This window comes from Eleginops maclovinus, chromosome 12 (assembly GCF_036324505.1).
Source record: "Eleginops maclovinus isolate JMC-PN-2008 ecotype Puerto Natales chromosome 12, JC_Emac_rtc_rv5, whole genome shotgun sequence".
In the NCBI taxonomy this organism is placed as follows: domain Eukaryota; kingdom Metazoa; phylum Chordata; class Actinopteri; order Perciformes; family Eleginopidae; genus Eleginops; species Eleginops maclovinus.
Genome location: NC_086360.1, coordinates 7,507,667 through 7,531,994, shown reverse-complemented (window position 1 = coordinate 7,531,994; position 24,328 = coordinate 7,507,667). Strand labels below are relative to the sequence as shown.

The following is a 24,328-nucleotide window of genomic DNA, read 5'->3' as shown; positions in this document are numbered from 1 at the left end:
TTGAAACAATATGCTGTGTACAAATAATGCAGTGCAAATATTTGCTTACAAACTTCGCAAATAAACTGAGCTACATTTGGTATTTTACAAATGTAAAAACATGTCCACCTTGTCGAGAAACGAGAGATGTATTTGAGTGTAAAGTTTTGAATATTTAAAGGGAATGTTGTAATATCCATGCACCTCATAATTATCAGATCTGGAAACTAGAAGAGGTTCCACAAAAAAGAAACGCCACTGAATATTATTGGGGTTGTGTTCTGCTCACTTCGCTGTGAGGTTTGGAATCGGGCCGGAGATTCTCCCTTTCGCTGATTGGTTGCTATTTGTAGAAGCTGCTGTGTAGCTAAACTGCTGTTGCCTTCACGTACCTTTACAAAGATAAGAGATTTTAGAGATGAAGTCATACTTTCAGTTGTTTTGGTCGGAAGTAACAGCTGAAACGCACCCAGCAGCCGGAGTTTTTAACCTTTTAAAGGCTATAAACCATCTAAAGTAAAACCTGAATACTGAAGCACACGCAAAAAAACAAGGTGAAAGTTTACTTTTTAAAGGGTTAACAGCTGCTGACATGTATCATTTCTGCTACTATCGGAATAACGATAAATAATCATGTATATGCACGTATATCACGTTGTGACAAAGTATGTTCGAAAGTTAACAAACTTACTTTCAAGCCTGAAATACACTTGTACACTTAGCACTATAAATATATAACGACAACAAACTGGAGTCTTCTTTAGCTGATTCGTTCTTTGTCCCATGCTGAATGTTTCTCATGGGTCTACTTGCTATAAATAACCCAGACTTGACAACTACTAAGGATCCCAATGAAAACTGAGCTACCCCTCATCAACAGGTAACAATGTTACCTTGTTCAGGAATTGTGATGTTACAACTATATTTAAAGTGTAGTCTATGGTCGTTACTGCTTTTTATCTTTGGTGTGTTCCTTTGATGTGAATTATGTCTCTAAACCAAATGTCTTTTGGGATGATAATAATGTTGGATTTGTTCGGACATGTTTCATGTCTTTGTTTTGTGCGCTCCATTCCGAACTCTCCTATCTCCTGCAGCACTTAAAGGCAACAGTGGTGGATGAAATGAAACACCCCTTATTCTGCACTTTAGATATGTGACAGAAACCAGCACACCCAATTAATCCCAATCGTAGTACAAACACTTTAAAAACCGACCAGAGAGTCTTCTTTGACATATCCGTTGTCGTGAATGTGCCCCTGCATTATTCAGAGCGCGCTGCGCATCACGGAGCTACTTAGGATTTCAGTATAAATAAGGCCGCAGACGGGACAGCTCCGCCTGTCCTGCCGCTGGTGTCGGAGAAGCTATATAGAGGTTAAACCTCTTCAAAGACCTGCAAGCTGCTCAAACATGCACATACTCTGACCCGCCTCACGGATGGGACTATACGCAAACCGGACCTATAGAGAAATACCGAGTATTTCACGGTTCAACGCAAAACTATTTGGCATAAGAGCGTAGTGAAGATCCCTCGAGGAGTCTGATGTTTTTGCAGACTTTTTACTGGCACGTTGCGCAAACTACACAGACTCCCAATAGCTATATGTGACTGTGAAGGTGTCCTTATCATTTTTACATGTTTTTTAATAATATCCTGCAGCTCCAGCGGAGGAAGCGACTTCTTCACCGGGTTGTTTTGGTTTCCAAGAGGGGGAAGGAGAAGTGTTTTTGGGGTGAGTGCAGCGCCAGTGACCTGCTGGAGGACACGCATGCAGTGTTTGTCAGAAGAATACCTGCTGTCATATCCCATTAGACACTTTGAATTGTGTGTATGGTAGTGACTTTCTAGCTGTAATTGTACGTTTGTTTCCTGTTGCACAAGGGGATTTATAGCCTGCTGTTTATGTATTTGTGTTTTACAGATTAAATTAATCGCAGGATTAGGTTTCTTGTGTTTTGTGATGCATTTACGGCTAATAAACTATTCACTGCAGGAAAACCATTTTATAATTCTGGTAACAATCCTAGCATATTTGCACAATATTCTCTAGAAAATCTGAGTGTGGTATTTTTGTCGTTTTGTAGTTATTCCTGCTCTGCTAGGATGACAGTTCAGCAGGATTTAAAACATTGCGTCTAAAATAACCCACTTGAAAATCATGTCAATGTCTCCTTTCTTTAATGAGACACGTTTTGCAATTTCATCCTCGAGTTTGACTACATCCAAGAGCAATGAAAACACCGATGTACTTCTCCTTGCAGCGGATGATGATTTCTAGCTATAATCACCAGCATCATATCCTTGGATGCAGATCTCGGTCAGTTTTTGGGGGGCTTATGATGCCACGTGAACAGGCGACAAAAACACAGTAAAAGGGATGAATTTCATAACGCTCATGCGCACACCTAGGAGGGAAGCTGCAGTGTGCAATGTTGTTTACATGCTTTTATATGGTGAAGCAACGCATTTAGGGAGTATTGCAACACAACAACATTGTCAACATTTTATTATTTAATGAAAGGCAGTAAGAAATTAAAAAAAAACTGTCATGGTTGTAGTCTCGAAGCGGACGCGCGTCCTCGCCGTCAGGACAGCAAGGGACGAGGGCAGGCTTCTGTTAGAGAGAGAAGAAGCGGATTGCTATTTCATTTGAGTTGTTTTATTCATGTATTGTCCTTCTTATAGAGTGCAGGCTTTATTTCAGATGTGGATCTGTTCAATGTCAGGATGATGCAGTACTGACACAAACAGTGCAGCAGCAGCAGGAGGAGGAAGAGGCGGTGTGTTCGACCAGGCTGCTGTTTTGTTTTTTCAATTTGAAAACGAAAATCGAGTGGCAGCTTTGTCACAATGGTCCTACCAAAGGGATCTATTGATCTATTTCTAAACTTAACCTGCAGCGTGTTCTGACTCTTGTTGTTTTCCCATTAAAAGCACTATAATAGTTTACAACAAACAAAGAAAATCTACACAGACGTTAAGAAGTCTTCATTGGTATTGATACTACTATTATTATTATTATTATGATGTGTGTGTGTGTGTGTGTGTGTGTGTGTGTGTGTGTGTGTGTGTGTGTGTGTGTGTGTGTGTGTGTGTGTGTGTGTGTGTGTGTGTGTGTGTGTGGCTCTTATAATATCAGTTTCTATGTTGTTGTTTTTTTTCCCCTTATTAACCTGTCAGGATCCCATATGTTAAAATATTTTAACCCACTCTGCTATTTGATCAGGTCACAGTGGGATTAATGCAGACATATTAATCATGCAATTTACCATTTAGGTTACGTTAGCATAAAACGTGCTAATAAAATAAAGAAACAAATTGTGACTTTTCCACAAATAATACAAACATCTGCACGTGGTTCCCGAGCTTTACAAATCACCATTATATTTGTTTATATTACAGAAAGAAGAGAAGTCAGATTTATATTCTAATCTTGTATTTATTTACACATCCGGGTAGCTTCGCACTCCCTCCTCCTCTCGGTAAGTGCCGTTCATGCCGCATGGGAAATATGCACTTCAGCTGTATAAGATAATAATAATAATAATAATAATAATAATAATAATAATAATAATAATAATAATAATAAAAACGTTCAGTGCTTTTGGCCCAAACATGTTTTAATGAATGTGTTGTGCTCTATGAATCCCTCTCACACATCAAAACGTATCATGTGATGCTTTCGAGTAAATGTTTTTTAAACAGTAAACATTGTCAACAACCTAATGCTTCTTAAACATCCAAAATATCTTGACCTTAACTAAAACATTTAATTGAAAAAAAACTAAATAACGATACCTATGTTATAAGCACCACTTTATAGAATAGGCTACAAATAGTCGAAAACAATAAATGTTCCTTAATGAAAAAAACATACACCATACATACATATTAACTAGAACTGAATTGACAACTAAAATGATCACAAATAAAGTTCAAGGTTTATTTATCTATAATTGTACAACCCAATGAAATATAAGCTCTTGCTCATTCACACTACACATACAGTACATAGAAGGTATATACAGATATCAATGAAAATGTAAATTGAATAAAGCAATGATTATGTACGTGTTAGGAAGTTGAAATAAAATCTTTTTAATATAATAATTGCACGAAGTAGAACATGCTTAACAACCCATTCAATGGGAAACTACCTCCTAAAAAATGAAAAGAATAAAATCATTTTATTACCACCTAAATGCTAATCTCACCCCGATACCCATCTTTCCCACGGTAGCCTGAAGGCTGCGCAGCCACCCATTGGCAAGCGGTGTCTGTCAGTCAAAGCTCCATCTCCCCTCCCACGTGGTGACGTTTTCGTACCAAAGTAACCAGCCAGTCCATTACGCACACAAAAGACACAACAAAAGCCCGTTTTGGGAAAAATGACATCCGTCAGCATCCAAAGGAAACAACAATAAGTTCCCGCCTGGCAGCATCACACATGGACCAGAGCCTGGGACGGCGACAATGCTTTATTCAACTTAAAAAACAACAACAAACTGAAAAAAACCCTCTGTCTTTCTTCGGCAAGCAGTTTTCCACTAAGCTGCTTTTTGCTCAGATCTGACCCAGGTGGTGAGTACAGCATCAGATTAATGTCTACCTCAAAGCCTGGTTCTGGTGTCGTGCTGGATTTACAGACACTGTTGCACTTGAGCTCGCGTCGTTGCCCTTTGTTGGGGATAAACACATTTCAGAAAAGGGGGGTTTGGGGGCTGCAAAAGCCTGCCATGAAATAATGAACTTGTTTAGAATGTTACTATGTTGGTATAATCACATGTTGGGATAAATGTGTTTTTTTTTCTGGGGGAAAGACTGAGAGGTGTGTTGAGCTAGTCTTTTGTCTGGACACTTCTTCCTGTTAATGGTTACCAGACACGCAGTGTGCTGCCTCTTTGTTTTCACCTTGCTCAGTTTGAGTATCAGCTGTTCCTGCTGTGTTACCTGTCGAATTTACAGTACCCCTCAAATATTCTTTTGATTTACCCTAAAAAAGAAAACATCGTTGATATCCCACATTTTGAGCTGGTGGGCTACCATGTGACGAGGAAGGCTGCAACAAAAGAATCACTAATTCTCGTGTCAGGAAAATGTTATCTGGATTCAATGCATCTTTTCAGCTAATGTGTTCAAAGAATGATACTGAAAATTGTAAAGTAAGGCCATAAAAACTGAACACAAATAAGACCATGTGTTGACAGATGCCTTGAAGTGAGCAACTTGGCTTTACAGTGACCACAACAAAGAAAAGCTACACAGACGTTAAGTGGTCTTTATTGGCAGTTATAAGTGTGTGTGTGTGTGTGTGTGTGTGTGTGTGTGTGTGTGTGTGTGTGTGTGTGTGTGTGTGTGTGTGTGTGTGTGTGTGTGTGTGTGTGTGTGTGTGTGTGTCAGTCAGGGTTAAACTGTGCTAATTCAGAAAGGGGATTTTGTCCTGTTCATGCAGGGATTATGCCTGTGGCACCTGTGCAGATTATACAGTTCATGTATGTAAATATGGCTCGTCTGGGGGCCACAGGGTTAGTTTGCCATATTTCTTCCTGTCTTGTGCAGACCAAGTTGTGTAAATATGTTTTTGTTTGCAGGGCAGCCATGCTTCAGGTCACTGCTGCTTCCTGTTGCGTTGCGGAAGCTCTTTGTTTTGAGTCTGGCTGCTGGTTTTGTGTCTCAGTGCTGTTGGTCTTCCTGTTGCAGCACATTGGGCTCTGCTGGAAAGTTCTGCATTGAAGCCTGTTATTGGGTTTTCCCTCTCAGGATGCTGCAGGGTTATTGTTGTTGTCTAGTCGAAGACAATAGCTAGTTTCCCCATATTTAACCAATTGCATTCAATCAGGCACTGCGCTGAAGTGCAATTTTGAAGAAATGATGGTCCATCACTTCCTTTTATACTAAGTAGGATTTAACAAAAAAAAAACTATTTAAAACTCAGTCAAAGGATTTAATTCTAAATTGCTTCATTTTATAATCGTAAGAGATCAAAATGTTCAGATTCATTTTTCAATAAACCCATAAATGATGTGCTTCGACAAACAAAAGACAACCTAATCAATACATTAAAACAAACTACTCACAGTAGATTAAATCCCTTTTGTGACTCATATTTGCAATGCACAGTGACTTCTAAACTACCTTTACATTACAGCAGAGTGTACAGTATGAATACTCTGTCACAAGTAAAAGACTTGCATTCAAAAGTTTACTCAAATACAAGTGCAAATGTATTGGCATCAAAATATACTTAAAGTCCCAAAAGTAAAAGTACTCATTCTGCAGATTGGTCCATTGCAGAATATTAGCTATATATTATATGTTTTAATTATAAGTATTGATCATTAAAGTGTTATCAAAGCTAGTAAAGGTGCAGCTACTTTTAATGACTTTGTATACTACTGCACGGTAGCTTGTGAATTTACTCCAGCTGAAACTAAAGTCTTATGAATGCATGACTTAAACGAGAGTGGTGGGCGGTGGGATGACGACGTTAAAGAATTTCGTTTAGCCACTTGTTAGCCAGGCTTTTTTCAAAACCCATAAAAGCTTCCAAATTCAAAGGGGGTAAATTAATTTACGTATTTTATGTCGTAAAAGGATATGTTAAAATGTTGTGTTAGCCACTGACCTTGTTTCAGGTTTGAGGAATAATTCCTCCAGCACTTTATGTGTTATTTTTTGTTCATAGCGCCTTCTGCTGCCCCCAAGTGGCCAGCTATTTATTAATGCAGCGTTATCAATCAATTAATCAAAGTGTAATGTCATGAGTCGGACGATCCAGGTCTGGCACTACACCAGCGGCACACTTTTAAAAATTAAATATGATCCAGGTTCCCTAAAATCAAACTCGTGCCATGAAGCCTTAAGCACTAACAGAGGCACAATTCTCCCTCAAGTCAGAGCAGCATCAACATGATTTTAAAGCTATTATTTAATAATAAAATAGCTACATAATGTTTCCTTAATGACAACAAACAGCCTAAATCTCTAAACACATGTGTCAACACTTCCTTTGACAGCTGAGGGTTTATAACCATCTAAACAACGGGCGCAAACACAAAAACAAACAAATCTATGAATAAATAAACGTCAATAAACATAAATGATAAGGGTCATAAAATGTGGAATAAAGGCAGCAGTGTGTACAAAATAAAGGAGGAAAAGAAAATATATTATTTGAGTATGAATAGGCCCAATAAGACGTAATGTGTCTGACGATGTTAATGATCGTTTCAAAAGTTATATTTGTTATTTTTCACGTTTTGTGTTGAGGAAATGAATGACTGAATTATTGAGGGGTTTTTTGTACGGCTGAATAGATGTTATTGTAAACCTGACTGCCCTGCAGGCATGCTGAACTCATCTCAGCCATGACAACATGATGAAGCTTCTGTAACAGTATTTCAGTGATGCTGTATTTTGCATTTGTGCTTGTTGATTTATATTAAAGTATGGTTCCATTTGTATAAAACTTGGATCATATTTTTGTATTTTGGGTTTCTATAAGTAATGACAATTGTATTGACTAAAGTATTTGCTGGAATATATTAGATTTTTTAAATTAATAACAAAATCTAAATCAACTACAACATATTATTATTGATACATAATAATGTTAAGCTACCCAGCAATATTATTCATTTTATTACCATAAAATAAATGAGGCCATCAATGATTATATTTATATAATGTAAATGATTGTGGAATAGGCCACTGTGTACTTCTGTGTATTTATATATGTTTTTTTTGCTTGTTTCTGTAGAGTTGGTACTTTCAATTGAGTAGAGGAGCTGAACACTTCTGCAGAGATCGGGGAACGAGGACACTAAAGAGGAGTCCGGCGGGGCAAGAAACACGAGCAGATGATCCGACAGTCTGTAAACAAACCCAGAGGTTAGCTAAACTCATTTGTAAAGGACTATAAAGGCAAACAGTGAAGTTAACTCAATTATTTGTGTTGGACATCAGTTACACTTTCCCCACTATCCTCCTGGTACAACTTGACCTACTGCAATCGCTGCCGTAGGCTGCACGTAGCTTTCCAAACACGGGGGATATCAACAAAACTCCAAATCATTTCTTGCCTCCATCTGATTTGTCGAACAGTACAATCTATTAATGATAATTGATAGAAATGATAGCCCAAACTACACATAAAATAAATAAATACATTTATTCTGGTTTATTAAAAACCCTCAATTGATAGCTTAATGATACTAAAATAAGTACCATAAGTAACATCTTTTCAAACTGATTGCTCAATGTAGTGTTTTTTGTGTAATTATCACCAGTTCAAGGACATATTTATTATTATATTGCATGCCATAATCATTTTGAATAAACATTATAATACAAGTTCTATAATGTGCCTTTAAAATGATACAGACAGTGTTCGAACTATGCCGAGATTTTCGGGGGGTCCCATTTTTCTCTCGGGGGGGGGGATGCGCTCGCTCTTGTGCTTGACTCAGAGCGCGGATCTCGAAAACACTATTTTAGAGACCCCCCAACATTTCCCAAATCATGTTTTCGGGGGGTCTCGTGTCAGTTTCAGTAGTTCGGACACTGGATACAGTGACTGACAGATCCCAATAATTATATAATAACGAAACACAGAGTTTGTAAAACAACCTTAAGAAATAGGACGTTGTCTTGTCAAAGGGATTTTGTGAATAAAAAATGCTTTTCCTGTCATGCAAACCAAACACCTGATGCTTCTGACATAGACTATAAATAAAAAATAGTTTGTGATCAAGTGAAACATGTTCTGTGGCTTTACACAAACAATGGTTGGTTTGAAGTGTCATAAATTATTTGGTTGCATCATCGTACAGCCATGTTGGTAGGCAACAACATGTGGGTGTGATCACATAATAGATTCTGATTAAAACCTTGCTTCTAAGGAACAAGCAGAGTTTGATATTGGGAAGGCAATAAGGTCATGAGCTCTAATAATAGAAAGTATGGGACACGTCTCTCACCACATCTCCTCTTTTCTTTTCCGTTTGGCCCTGCAGGTTTGATTTTCTCCTGTGGTGTATGTGTGGAGCGTGCCACACACCCACTCCACAACAACGACGGCTTTGGCTTGCATCTTCCAGTGCTTCTTCTGTCAGCAAGTCCAGCAGAGCTGCAACTCTTCCAGTGCCAGCCCGGACACCAGCGAGGAGCCCTGCCCCACTGACATGGTGAAGATGACCAAGTCAAAGACCTTCCAGGCTTACCTGCCGAACTGCCACCGCACCTACAGTTGCATCCACTGCCGGGCTCACCTGGCCAACCACGACGAGCTCATCTCGAAGGTACAGCCGCTCTACACTCTGCTGCTTTACCCTGCGACATTGCACATGACAACCAACATATAGAAATAACAAAGGCTAGAAAAGAACATGAAAATAATAATATTAACAAAAAGAAATTCACTATATTAATACACAAATGAACAGTTAATTAAAAACTACATTTTGTATAATATTTTGGACTAAGCAACTTTAATTAAAGGTTCTTCAATATAACTTGACTTAATCCTTTTGTAATCATCAGCTTTTTTTAGTAACCTGGTTCAATTACATATATTTTTTCAGTGATTTAAAAAAATGACATTGATTTTTTTAATTTAGTTACGTAATTTATTAGCATAAAACGTTACAAAAAGTTACTCCCCAACCCTGGAAACACGTACTCTACACCACTCTTATATGTTATTACATTAGGAAAGTGACTTGCTCAGCACTCTCAAGGGTATTTAGCTAGCTAAATGACAGTTTACTTTGACAGACAAGCACGTTAGCAGTTAGCTCACCGGCTACATTACAGTGGTGCCGGTTTTGCCCATGATTCATAACCTAATCCAACTTCCATGGCTTTATTACAAACATGTCACAATTTCCTGTTTACATAAGCAACGGTAATGCAGCAACTTTCATTCAAATTTATTTTAGCTCAGTTTTTGGTTTCCACCAACTCCTGAAAATGATATCTGTCTCTGCTAAACAGTTCACTGTGTTTAGGAGCAATTTATATGTGTTTGCTGTTTGGTGCTAAGTGGGAAGTGAGGAGTGGATTTATCTGAGGTTGTTCATCAAGAACTTGAGTTGTGGAAAACAAGTTTAATAAGAAAGAAACCTTGTTGTAAAATAGCTGTAAAACCAAAGCTTAAAGAGGCTAAAAGGGCATTTAGAGAGGAAAAATTGGCATTGCATTTTCTATGGTTTTGTTTGTTATGGCCACAATTGTTGGGTGTTTAAATGTTAATATAAAACATTTGATCAATGTAGCTTTGTGAAAGTGGTAGGAGGAGAATGAGAAACATAAACAACATTTAGCTGTTGAATGTCTCTGGTTGGGATCCATTTACTCGGCTTTTGGATGACATAATGAGCCATGAAGATGAAGTCCTTGTAAAAGTTTGGAAATAAATAAGGCCTAACTCAAAAAATCTCAGCAGTGATTCACTGTTTGTCCTCTGGTATTAGTTGGGGCAGATGTCACTTAGGGTTTGACAGCATTTTAATTTTATTAGGCGCTCACCCACCTTATTGCATCTTCAAAGCTTGAGTTCTTGCATCTGGGATTTATTTCTGTCCATAAATTCTCAGAGGCTTTGATGACAGCCGCTCCTGGTTTTATTTCTGTAGTCAATTTCTGTGGTCAGTGTTTTTAACTTACTGCTTTGGCTATTTTTGTTTCTGTTGCTGTATTTGATTACAATAATTAAAGGGGAAAAGTGAAAGTGCTGCTGCTGTGGCTCGCTTAGACCTCAGAGATTTTACTTTCAGAAATATGAGACAATCGGGTTTCAGATTTGCGTCACTGCCAAGGTGTTTCATGTGGACTGCACTGTTTTGTTTTTGCTTTGTTATAATTGTGTCCTCATTGTCATCAAGATAATCGATATTGGTAAAGGTCAAGCCATGATTCATGATCATTTTCATGTTTTCATGCATATTACAAGTTCTCACAGCCGTGTGTTATTTTTTAATTGCTTACAAGTTAGAAAACCAAAAGGGATTTATGCTTCATAGAAATAAGATGTGACCGTTGTTTAATTCAAACCTTTTTAAAGTTGTGTCAGAAAAACGTCTGCAAGTGCTAGTTTGAATTTAAAGGAGATCTACTCAAACTAAAATTGAAGTAAAACCTCGTAAAGATATGGCAGAAAAGTTTTTTTGTGAAGAGACATTGACATCGAGTTTAGACGTGAAGGTATTTTCAAACATTATGCTTCATGTCCCATCTGGAAAGTCTCAAGTGCAATATGATTGTGTGTAGACTTGTTTCAGACTTTAAGAATATTGAGTTTTTATGCAGGGCTGAAGTGGAGGAAGTGCGCTTTTGAATTGACCTTACCGTCTATGTACTTCCGTTTCTTCTGCTGTAGACAAAATATTTACATTTACTATGACCCATTAATGTAAGCATTCACTTCATGAAACCCCAAAAGTGATAAAAAGTGTGGATGTTTTGCTGGAAGGCCTGTTCAACCTTGTATCGACCCCTGAAATATCTTCACGTGAAGTCAAACTATAATGTGAAAGTCATTGAGTCCTAGGGTCTTTGATCCAGTTGAGAGTTATTGTTCTAGTCATTAACAAGTGTCCACATTCTCATTTAATTAATTTCTATTATGAGACTCTCTCAATCAAATTTTCGGAATAAAATGGGCTTGAAAGTTGAAAGTCCAATTTTCCCTGTGATCACCAAGCTGGCAGTTCTTTTTTTTTATCAACGAACGCCTCGCTGCACATTATCCCGCTTATTACACGGCCACATACTAAACAAACTAACGACTTGACCAGAATTAAGTTAAATGATTTTATTGACTTTAAAACGATCGTATTGCTTCCGCTAAGAAGTTCCTGTTCATTGGTGCATCAATGGCTGGAACTCCGACAACAACAACCTAATTTAAAATGAAGACCGATCTGATTGATGTTTTCTGTGACTGTCCAAGTTCATGGGTGCCTTTTAAGATCTGGCTAGGGACAACAGATGGAAATTAGCATAGCAGCTAACTCTGGCTTATTTACAGCAACTTGTCTGTTAATCAATGAGCACTGTCACTATCAACTAAATAAATAAATACATTCAGTTTATTTCTGCAAACAAATCCTTAAACACTACAGAGCCCATACCGTGTTCCTGTTAGTGTTTACTTCCCGTCCTTTAACATCTGTTCCTTTCTCTCTCTTGAGCCACCTTAGCAATGGTCCTTGAAAGTAAAAATGATACTAATTAATTTTCTGGTGACACACCTAACCTCCAGGCAAATTCCTCCATGATAAAATATTGATAGGTTTGCACTCGCATGCTAATAAATCCTCCCACATCCTGTCCTCAATAAATATCAATCCTAGCAGAGACACAAACAGACACGAAAATCTAATTTTACAGTCAGATTACACACGCTTAAGATTTAGACAACTTGCCCTAAATGAAATTGTCCTGCCGGGTATGCTCATTTATCCGCCCACAGAAAGTGATGAAACAGGGCCTTCGTGAAAATTAAACATCCTCTCGTTCTTTTGCAGTGAGGCCAACACTATCAATCTGTTACCGGATTTCTGGGTATTGAAGTCCACATTGTCCAAAGTGTTTTTTACATTTGGAGCCACAAGTGCTGCTTTAATGCAGTCTGTGAATGGACAGCCTGGGAGCAAAGAGTGAGTGAAGTTTATCAGATGAGGCCGAGTGTCGGTGACTGAAGCAATGACCTTTGTGCGTTATACCAAGACGATGACAGTGTGCTCCCCGTGTGTCGCACTCTCACCACGCTCTAAGCTGATTATTCAAATGGCAAAGATGATCAATCTGCACGTTCGCCATCTCCATGTCACAATCCATTGGTCTCCTGTGGCTCAGGGACTTGGAAGCTCACAGCTTGTTAGTGCAAGCAAGAAGACGAACTCTGGGAAACAGCCACCAGACTGCTGATGGTCGTTACAGCGGGATCAGAGAGGGTCATTTAGGAAATGTGAATGTTGGAAATTATGCCCAAGAAAGTGACAATACTTGCTGATAGGCCCCTTATTTAACCTGTCCGGAGGCACAACAGGTACATAGAATAATTGTCACGCAGCAGTTTTATGATGTATTGAGGATTAATTGTGCGGGAAGTTAAGTTGTTAACTTTTAACTGGGTTCAGAAAAGAAAAATGTTAAATGAAGTAGGGGTTTAAAAATAGCAAAGGAGTTTTTTGCATTAAACTAAATTAATGCGGAACAATCATGAAAGATATAAAAAGAGGCGGTTATTTAACTTTTTTTATTCACAGCCGGAAGTTGACTTAATGTATATTAACTATAAAAATACGGTCTGGACATACAGAAAAAAAAAGACAGAAACAAGTTAACTTATAGGATCTATTTTCTTAGAAATAAATCATGTGAAATGTATTCCATGAATTCAGTTCATTTATAAAAACTTAGTTAAACACCTTTTTGATAGTTTTGCTGAAAAATGCACAAAACAATGAACTGACACCAAAATATTTCTGTCAATCAACTGCCATTAAACCATTTCTGCTACATGTAGTTGAAAGACGGAAAACACCACAACCTAAAATACTTACTTATTGTCCGCACTGACGGCTGCTTTCTAGTGACTGCGGGATATTTCTGAAGTCAGGCGTTGGTGCTGCTGAGGTCACCGTTGGAGAGGCTGAAGATGATAAAGGGTAATGAGTTTGCTTTTATAAAAGTCTCGCCACATTGTCCCCAGAGTTGAGACAGCAGAGCGGGAATGCAGGAAAACTAGTAGCACCACAGAGCCTCGAACTGCAATTAACTGCACAGTAGTCAGGGTGTTCCCCATTGTAGTTGCTATTTACATCATCATAAACGAAACTCCTTTTGTGTTCCAGTTCATTTTGAGACTTTTTTTGGTCACCTGCTATTTGTATGGATAGAAGACATACTGTCGTGTTTTTAAGTATCAGGCCAGACAGGCTAGCGTTTGTTTTTAATTCACATTCATTTGACACTCAGCTGCAATAAGACCACTAATCAAAAATGTGTTAGCCAGAAATATAATCGACAACATGCTACCTTAAATGTGTTCAGAAAGCCTACCTCCATCTTCAGAGCTCCTGAAAAAGCCGTCCACCAGCACTTTTTCAGATGCTTTAAAAAGTCAAATTCAAATGAAGCAATAAAACCACATTCATCACAAGGACACAGCATTAATCACGCATTAAAAAACAGCCACAAAAGGTGAGTTTGGTCAGTGTTTTGAAGGTGGGGAGGTTGGTGCAGTCTCTGATGTGTTGTGGGAGTGAGTTCCATGCCAATGCTCTGTCACTCCAGGTTTATTAATTAAAAAAGTTCTATATCAAACAACAGGAATCATATTTCTAATTAAGCCTATGTTTCATCATGTAGTCATAGAGGAGATCTGTGTGATTCAACTGAGCAGGTGACAAACTTTTCACCCTTTGCTAGGCCAATGTCTCACCCCATTGCAATGTTGGATTTTGTCTCACTGTGCTATGACTGTGCAAACCCTTGTATACCAGTAGTTTAGCACATCAGTTTGAATACATTTTATCTCAGATATTATTGGGACGCATACTGTACAGGTTTTAGAAACACACGTTCAATCCACTTTGTTGTTTTGGACTTTTTAGCACAAGTCATGGGATTATTAACAAGAAGATATAAATGTACATTAAATGTGAATCCTATCTTTATTGCTTTGATTGCATTCTCTCAGTACATTTGGCACAAGTTCGAAAGTGGATAAATATCTGTCTTTATTCATATACATTTTATATGCTAAAATAAAAACTGAATCAGGATTTAAATAAGTTTAAACTTTAAAAAATCCTGTTTTATTCTATTACAATATATCACATCACATCACATGCAGCTATTGGACCTAGAGCTGATTATTTCTTCAGAAAATTATTTTGGCTATTTTTATTTTAAGCAACAGTTTTGATATCTGATTAATTAATATACGTAAAGCTGCATTTGGGTATTTTTTTCTGACATGTTACAGACCAAGTTAATTGTATTAATTAAGGAAATAATAAGCATATTGATTGATAATGAAAGTAGTTTCTCAGTGACATAAAAGCGTCTCTGAACTCAAAGGCAACCGCTGTGAGGAGTAAACTGGGCCAATACCATTGGGTGACTATTGACATGTGATCCAATTAGTGTGAACAATCCACTTTCACAATACATGGATTGAATTAAGGGATCTGACTGGGACAGTTTGTTTGTTTCTCCCATTGGAATCTCACGGTAAACATGTGTTTTCATGTGTTTCACTGAGTGTAGTCCGATGTAATGCATAATAGTGGAACACAATCCACTGCATTCAACATAAATTTGATAAGGGCTGCAACAAATTATTATTTCCACCAGTGTTATTGTTATGTCCATTTAATTAAATGCTCATTCTTTAAAAATATAGAAACAAATATAATGTTACAAGTTTCGAAATCATGAATATTCAGTTGCAAATTCTTAATTTTGTCAGACAGAGAGTAGACAACCAAATATATGCAATTTCAAATTAGATAAAACAAAGAAAAGCAGCAAATATTCCCAAATGAGAAGCTGTAAATGGAGAATATTTGGTTCATGTTTGCTTGAATATTTGTTCAACATTTTAATTTCTGATTTTGCATATATTCCCATATCATAATAAACATTATTAAATGAATACATTTTTAATAATAATTGGGTATTGATTGTGACCATACTGTCCACAGATCTCTAAATAAGCTGTCTATTCTCTGCCACACCCCGTTTGTGTATTTAGCAAGGCAACATCACCAGTCCTCAGCATCAGCCCTTCTAAGCCGATTATGTTACTTAGGAGAAGATGACACCGTAGTCTGGGGTTTTCCACTACACGCTGCCAAGCGCCAGGCGTCCTGGCCATGTTTGATTTTTATCTCATGGGAAATTTGTGAATATCTAGTTCCATGTGTCCTGGTAACTTTTTTTCACTGTGCATGCCAAGGAGTGGAGAAATAGGAAATGAGTTACCCGGCCATGCAAACAACAGTGGGATGTGTTAGAAGAGCTCTGCAGGTTCTGGCAAATTTGTCTCCACAGTTGCAGTTTTAGTTCGGTAAATCTCCTGAGCCAGGTATAAAAATCTGTTTCTCCTCCCCGAGCTTATGTCTTTGTGGCATGCCAGCCAGCGAGCAAAGATGCAGATGGAGCAGCCTGAAATAGAGGATTAACCTGAGCATACAGGCTAGAAGGAAGTATGGCAAGCAGCCCCCCCCTTCTCTCTACCACTAAACTCAATATGAGAAGCTTCTGAAAATGTTTCGATGCTAACCAGCAGCCAATATACTTGGCTTGTTGATCAAGCAAATTTTATTATTAATAAATGTGACATTATTTTCTTCATTAGTTGTTTTCCTAGAAGCCAGGGAGTTGCCATAGTGAGGAATAATAAATGAATGAATAAATGTATGAATGAACAAATAACTTAATAGATAAAGGTCATGATTTATCGTTTTGTGCAAGATTTAATTTGTGGCCTTAATTTAATGAAACGCTTGCCATATTTTGGTTAATTCATGTGAGCAATACAAGTGTATACAGTGAGCCAGGACAACAGACCGCCTTTGCATCTTGCTGGGAATATAGTCAACCAACTCTGAGTATCATATTTAATTGCCATTTAAACACAATAACCCATAAAAGCATGTGTTGTCACATCTCTTGTTAACTTATGCACAAGCTTAATTAAGGAGTCTTTATCCATGACTAAACATCAAAGCTGCACACAATTGCTTGTGCACAAAATTATTTAATAATTGATTTAGTGCACACTAATTATTTAAAACATGGGAGATTTTTTAATTACATTGTTTTGGTTTAACACTTATATTGTATTCAAGCACACAAATGTATTAATCGTTAAATGTTCTTCTCTTTATGGCCAATAGGGCTCCCGAGATTTTTCGAAAAAATGGGAAGAGCGGCTAACGTTAGCTTAAACTCTAAGATAGTAGCATCTTAGCTTAAACAAATCAAACATCCCCATTGAGAAAGTTTATTCTTTCCAAGAAAACTTGTTATTTCTCAAATTTCAGTTTTGAAAACATGGTTAGCTAATGTAATGCACATTAGGACTTGAACAAAAGCTAAATCACTACTGTAAGCTAGTGAGCCAGGCATGCTAACTTAAGAGCTTACAAACACGGAGAAAATTACGAGTTCTCTTTCACTATTTTTAACAGAGTATCACTCAGTAAAACCCCCCGCGCAATGACACATATATATACAATAATAAGCTAACAGTCAACTGGACATGGCTTATTTTAGGCCAAAAAACTCAACATAATTACAGACTTGGCTTTATTTCATCTGTTGACTTCTGATGTTGTCAACCTGAGCACACTGCATCTTTTCGAATTCAGTCTTGTATTTTTATCAGATGTTGGTTACATCCAACAGTAGATAGGAGCACTATCCTGAAATCGTATAGCAGTGTGAGCGACAGTTTGAGAGCCAAGGCCTGCGGTGTGAACGTGGCCCTGGAGTGGGACGGCGCAGGCTGAATACAGAAGAGGAGGCTGAGAGTTTTATTCAGCACCATGGCTTCATCCATCCTATCAGACTGATTGAAGTCCATCTAATGAATTGATCTCACTGTTTCTTGACATTTCCAAATGCTATTAATTTCTCTTTTTTTCACCGCTTTTTCCAGCTTCCAAAAATCTTAAGGTTGACATTAATGTGCTGTCACAGAACAGTCAATTTGTAAATATTCCCCCTGTCTTTTAATGTCATAATCAAACCAAGTGTATTCAAGGCTAGCAAGGTTTTATTAAACATGGAAGCTGCAAAAGTAGTGGTTGTCCAGGGATCTGTCAGTCGTCACCACTCAAGTTCAGAGTGAAATATTGCAACCTATTTTTCCAAGTGTCGGGTGATATGGAATAACTTTTGACACTTTGTCCAATGTTTTTGGTAAATGCACAAACAGCTTAGGCTGCACTTTGTGTTTAGTGCCATTCAGCTAATGTAAGCATGCACAAACATTTGGCTATGACTGCTATCATCCGTCAGAATTGGCATTTTGTTTTACTTTATGTGTGTCAACACAACAGAGTAGAGAAAGCAATTTCCCTGTAAGGGATTAATAAAAGTATGTCTTCTTCTTCTTCTTCTTACATGGGACATATATATATATATATATATATATATATATATATATATATATACATAGTGCCTACCAACCCAAAAAGTTTTTGTGTAACGACTGAAACTACAATCAATAATTGACCTTCAACATATAAATAGAAGATTATTTTGTGTATTTCATTATTTGGGGTAATGTATGCACTTTATTTATTAATTGTAATTATAATAATTGATAATCAATGAAAATGTTAGCATGATGCCACTGGCTTCCTTCAGTTTTTCTCTAGGTAAATCATATCTATATAATACTTGTATTGTATGTGGATTAGATATGGGAAAGGAGCCATTGAATAAGCTTAAGTGTTAAAAAATAAATCAAATCATTGCACAACAAAGTGTAAGATTGTTTAATCCTTAAGAAAACTACCTTACATTGAATTTTAAGTAGAGCTTGTGGGGTTTAACAGGATGCATTTAAATTTAGGCTGAACCCTCACCTAGCACAGCCAGGCATCTGTTGGGACAGATGGTAAAGTTCAACCTCCGTTTGTTAATAGCTTTAACTTTCTCTTTATTTCACCTGGAACTTAATAAAAATCATGCTTTGTGAATGTTGGTGAAATCAGATTTTGTGCCTGTGTTAGAAAACTCACTGCTCTCTGCAGTCGAAGCATTTTTGCCTCTCCTGGGTTGTATTTGTGTTTGGTGTGTTTGGCTGAAGAGGTTGATTTCTCTGTGCGCTGTATTGTTTCCCCCTGTCCCGCATGGTCAAGAGGATTCAGGGATTTTGAGATTTGCTTTGTAGAATTCATTTCAACAAGCGGTTTTAAAACAAAGGCAATTGAGCAGCTTAAGGAAAACAAGCTCTGTAACTACACCCCTGTTTGCTCATGTTTTATTAAGCGTGACACAAAAAAACCTGTGGAAGAACACTTCCAGTCTGCATCCAAACCTCCCTGCACTCTTACATTTTGGAAACAGTCCTTGCAGGATCCTGTTGGGCCATCTGATAGGATTGTTGGGATTCTTAGTGCTGCACCAAAAGCTGTCTGGCTGCTATCTCCATTAAAAAAACATGATCCAAATATTTTCATTTATTTTTACTGTTCTTGTTGGATTTTGCCATTATATTCTAAATTGGCTCTGTAAGACGCATACTCCTGCCTCCTGTTTTTTTTTTTGTAGCCCAGTGAAGCTCACAGCAGCTCTTGTAGAGACAGAAACACTGGCGAAGTATAAATAGCCGGTGGGAAACAGATAAGGGCAGTGAGAGACGGAGCCGTCCCTTTTGGCCAGTGGTTAAGTTGATGTCTGAGCCACAGTGAAACGCAGATATGACACACAGCTCTTGTCACATATAGTAACCCCTCCTTCCCCTCTGTGGACTATAAACACTGCAGAGTGGACTTGTTGTTGACTCCACAGGGACCGACCTAGATCCCTCTGGCAGCTAAGGTCACATGTCTTGTGGCTGTGGACTGTACTGTATGTCTGTGCAGACTTCACTTCAAACCAGCAACAATGAACTTGGAGGATGTAACAGTAAGAGCTCAATACCTACAGTGAGCACAGGGGGTGGGCAGAGTAAAGAAAAATAAATCATTTTTATTATTCAGTTCAAAGACAAGCTCCCATTATCTGAAATCAAGTTGTCCAACACTAGGGCAGCTGAAAATGGTCCCCTGAGGACCAGTGTTGGTGGTGGTGGCTGTGGTCAGAGGAGGTGGAGGCAGCTGGCGCTCCTATTAGGAGGTATTAGCTCAGTGCCCTCAACCGCAGCCACAGACCTATCTGCCGCACACATTTGCAATGGAAAAAAAAGCAAAGCCGATTGGGGCCTGTCTGCCGGCCAAGGATGACGGGGGCATAGGAAGAAAAGCCTAGCAGGCTCTGTCGTCACCCACTGTGCAGGCTTTACGGCTCCCTGTTACATTGATATACAGTAACGTCATGTGTGTGTGCTCAACTGCATGCAGGCAGCTGGATATTTATAAAGCTAGACTTTGTTTAACCTCCTATTCATCAGGGTATGTGATTGATTTGTGTTGAGTACAGTTTTTTTTTCAATCATAAGCATGTTAGAGAATTAACTCCTCAGGGTTAACTTGAAAAACTGAATCAGTCCAGGCTCAATAGTCAACTCACCATACAAAAGCTGCCTTGACGATTTTTGCTGATCTTGATATTGCCTCATTGCCTCATTTTTAGCTAAAATAATGCCAGAATACACAACAGTTTTCCCCACGTTTAAGGCATTGCTCGGAATTGAGAATTTTGGCCCAACATTGCATAGGCTTAAGAGTCAAAGTATATTGCTCTTTGAAAGGCAGTATTTGCAGGATTACGCTAGTTTATTATCATATCAGTGGCACAAAATTAAGTATTTCTGAGACACTTGCTGTCCGTCTTTTCACGCACAGATAGTTACGTTTAGATTTTTTGGATTGATTTTGGACGTGTCTGTTGGCTCTGACATAAATGCCAGCCTCTGATACCTCTGGTCATTTTGTGGCAGATTTTCAAATAGATAGGTGGAATGGTTCAGTCTTTCCTCAACTATTCATTGTTCTGCATTGTTGGGAGTTAGACCTCTCCTCACAACCTGCTACTTTTTTCCAATTGTCATGTGTGTCATTGCCTTATTCGGAAACATATTTAACCTTAACTTCCCAGAATAGGCACAACCAACACCTGGAGGGATGCAGGGTTGCCATGAAGCCTAAAATGCTGCAACCACAATCTAAAGGAGAAGTCTGCAAAAAAGCCTAAATGGATCTAAACAACGCAGGTTCCATAATATTTAAAGGTTTTGATGCTTTAAGGCTGAAGTACTTGGCAGCATAAAGGAAACGTATATCTGAAGGCGTTTGTGAGGCTGTATCTCTACTACCTGTAGGAACGTGAACTTATTTTTTCAAACCCTCCTCATTGGAAATGTTGTTGAGATGTTCACAGTGACTTTTTCTACCTGCAACACCTTGCTCTCTTTCTCTGCTAAGACATTTACATGTATCTTTGTTCCAGCCTCACGATAAAGTAAATGTCTGTAGTGCCTCAAGGAAAGGCACACTGAGTTTTGGTGAGGAAAAACTGAGTGTAAACAGAACAGTGTCTCCACAGGGAACCTTTAACATAACGCAATTCCTCAGACATATCGGGAAACAGGTTTCAGCATGTACTCATTTGGGGTCGACAGAGTTTTGAAAAATGATTCAATCAGGACTCGTAATGTGTGTGTGTGCAGTTTACGTAAAATCCTATAACCTGTATCTCAGCTGCACTTAAACATCGCTGTTAAAGCTTCCCCTCTGAAAATACACTGAATATCTGTAACCCTGCATTCCTACAATGAAGCTTGGTGCCCTGAGTTTGCATATGGGAATACTCGAGGGAATAATGTGACTCTTGCCAGATTTGTATCATTGATTTTATATAATCCCATTGATTTTGGCATTTAACTTCATTAAAAAACACCATTGATCATTTCATCTACTTTCCATGTGCAATCTCTAAAAGCAAATTGCTTTTTATATGACTTTCTTGTAAGATTAAGCAGCAAAACAAAGGATTTTAGTTTGAGTTTTTGTTTACTGCTCTGCTGTTACAGTTAGTAACAAGGAAATAAGGACTCCAACAACAAACAAACATCTCTCTTGCCATTAAATTTAACTAATAATAGTCTAGTTTAGATGCCTCTTTTATTCCTCACCTTCAGCCAAATGTGTGTGTGGGAACTTTGACAAGGTGGATAACAAGTATGCGCAGCAGATACTAGGAGAAAAAGCACCCCAGGGCGTCGGTTGCTAACATTCTTGTACTCAGCGGTGTGGTGCAGCTCTGTACCGTCTGCTTACATTATGTTCTCTCTCTCTTTCTCGTTTGCAGTCATTTCAAGGCAGTCAAGGAAGAGCTTATCTGTTTAATTCAGTGTAAGTATGAGACTCACACACAAGCACTTTTTTTCTCCTGTCTTGAAAACATTTGGTCATTATTACTCATTTGGTTGTGTTACATTGACGCACAAGTAGCTAATTTGTGTAAAAGTTTTAAAAGTGTTGCAGTCTGCATGTAGCTTATCAGGGTTTCCCACAGCACTTTACAGCTTAGCCGGCTGCCTAACCAATGCACGCCTACCGCCTTAACTAAGGTCTTTCCAAAAAAAAAAAATATATATATATATGTATGAGTAATATTCGCCGTGTTACTTTGTCCTGTTTTCTCTCATTCCAAACCCCCGTCCGTCCGTCCGTCCGTCTGTCAGTCAGGTGGCGACGTCCCCTTTCCCCGGACAGCCCACCACCTTAACTGACTAATTTTCTGCAGGAAACCCTGCTTATGTACAATTGTTCTTTGTCTGTGGCATTTCCTTACATTCAAAGCTAATTAGCTCAATAGTTTTTACAGGGAGGAAGGGAGGTAAAGGTGTAATATTTAATACAAAAAGAAAGAAAAACATTCAGAACAATCAAAAGATTTCTCTGACCAAATATTTTGACACAATTAGTTAAGGACTTAGTGAAGTTCTGAAGAATTGACCCTGTATCTACCATCAAATCTACAGTCATCAGTTTTAAAATAAGATAAAAAACCAGCTGGGAAAGAATATGCCCCTTTTGACAAATGCTCAAACTTCACGCTAGTTTATAGACTATACATCCTTTCAGTTAGAATATCGAAGTCATCATTTCCAGATTACAGACGATTTGTAATTTTGTAAATATCTTATTGTCGCTCCAATAGTCAAACTTTATCATCACAATAGCAATATTGAGGAATTGGGACAAAAATGATTAAGTTATTTTCTCCATATGCTCAAACTCACCATATCTTACAACAGGGATTTTCAACAACTGTGCCGTAGTCAGACATGGGAGAGGTAGCCTACTCAGATCTTGTGCTCGAGTAAAAGTAGAAGGAGCAGTGTAGGAATACTCTGTTACAGTAAAAGATTCATTCAAAATGTTACTCAAGTAAAAGTACAAAAGTATAAGGATCAAAATATTCTTAAAGTACCAAAAGTAAAAGTATGCCCAGAATAATATGATATGTTTTATAATTATTGATCATTAAAGTGTTATCAAAGCTGGTAAAGGTGCAGCTAGTTAGGTACAACACTGGGGTCTGAGAGAGCTCTTAAAGCTGGCTACATACTAGCAGAGACACTCATCATTACATTTTCATTTCATATTCTGAATTAGGCTACAATGGGGCACTGTTTTGGCTGTGAGTGTGCCGCAAGATTATTCAGAAGAGGTTGAAAAACACTGTCTGACAGGATTCACCTTTAAGTGAAAGATTCTAGCTCTTCTTCTCCTGCTCTCTCTGACCTCCATGTCCCTTTCTCCTCTTCCCTACAGGGTGAATGTCGGCTGCGGGCCAGCTGAGGAGCGGGTTCTCCTCACAGGTTTACATGCTGTGGCTGACATCTACTGTGAAAACTGTAAAACCACCCTGGGCTGGAAATATGTAAGAGTCCTTCAAATTTCACCCCAGCTCTTTTACTTTTTCATCTAAATGTTTACTGATGCACCATTTATGGCTGCCGCTGTGTTGTTGGGCAACTATGTGAATGCCTGGCTAGCACAAATGATGCTATAAGATAAGATAGGAGGTACCTTTATTAATCCCTGTGGGGAAATTCAGTTGTAAGAGCAGCAACAGCATAAGAATGAAAACAAAACAAAAAACAGAGGCCAGTATAGTATCATAAATACAATTAACATTAAATTAAGTGATGCACAGGTTAACAGGCCTGTTAATATGGAGATTGTTAGAATTCAATGAACAGATATACATTTGTATCCGGATTGTTAAATATATTTACATTGATTGATACAGGTGAATGTCTTTATGTGCAGTCTGGGTTATTGTCAGTGAGTCACATGGCTAACCCCTCGCTGTGCAGCCTGATGGCTACAGGCACAAAGGAGTTTTCCAGGCGCTTAGTGCTGTGCCGAGGTGGGATGAGTCTGTGGCTGAACGTACCCCTCATCTTAACCTATAAAGGGTCGAAGGAACACGGTTTCTCTCGTTAAAGCATTGCTTGTTAAAACCACGGTGACAGCTTTTTCTTATTTGCTTAGGGTTATATTTAGGCATAGAGATTAAGCACTCTATGGTCTCCTAGTGTTGAAGTAATTACAGTGCTTAAATGTTGGCTCCAGACTGGTACCTCTGAGAGTCTACAGTGATTAAATAGCAAGCCATTTTGAAGAGGCTCGTCCTGGTAAC

General features: G+C 38.2%; 1 protein-coding gene across 4 annotated transcripts in view; it reads left to right on the top strand.

Moving 5' to 3' along the window:
• The first annotated feature begins 429 nt into the window (after positions 1-429).
• ypel1 (yippee-like 1) overlaps positions 430-24,328 on the top strand; it is a 30,849-nt gene continuing 6,950 nt past the window's right edge. Inside the window, exons 1-6 of one of the 4 annotated variants that reach the window (XM_063897887.1) lie at positions 430-859; positions 1,643-1,715; positions 7,743-7,873; positions 8,998-9,282; positions 21,983-22,026; positions 23,455-23,563. In XM_063897887.1, the coding sequence (XP_063753957.1) occupies positions 9,166-9,282; positions 21,983-22,026; positions 23,455-23,563 (270 nt within the window). In that variant the 5' untranslated portion in view covers positions 430-859; positions 1,643-1,715; positions 7,743-7,873; positions 8,998-9,165. Of the gene's footprint in view, positions 860-1,642; positions 1,716-4,290; positions 4,565-5,490; positions 5,509-7,742; positions 7,874-8,997; positions 9,283-21,982; positions 22,027-23,454; positions 23,564-24,328 lie in introns of those variants that run through there. The other 3 variants (XM_063897889.1, XM_063897888.1, XM_063897890.1) reach the window with 3 other exon arrangements.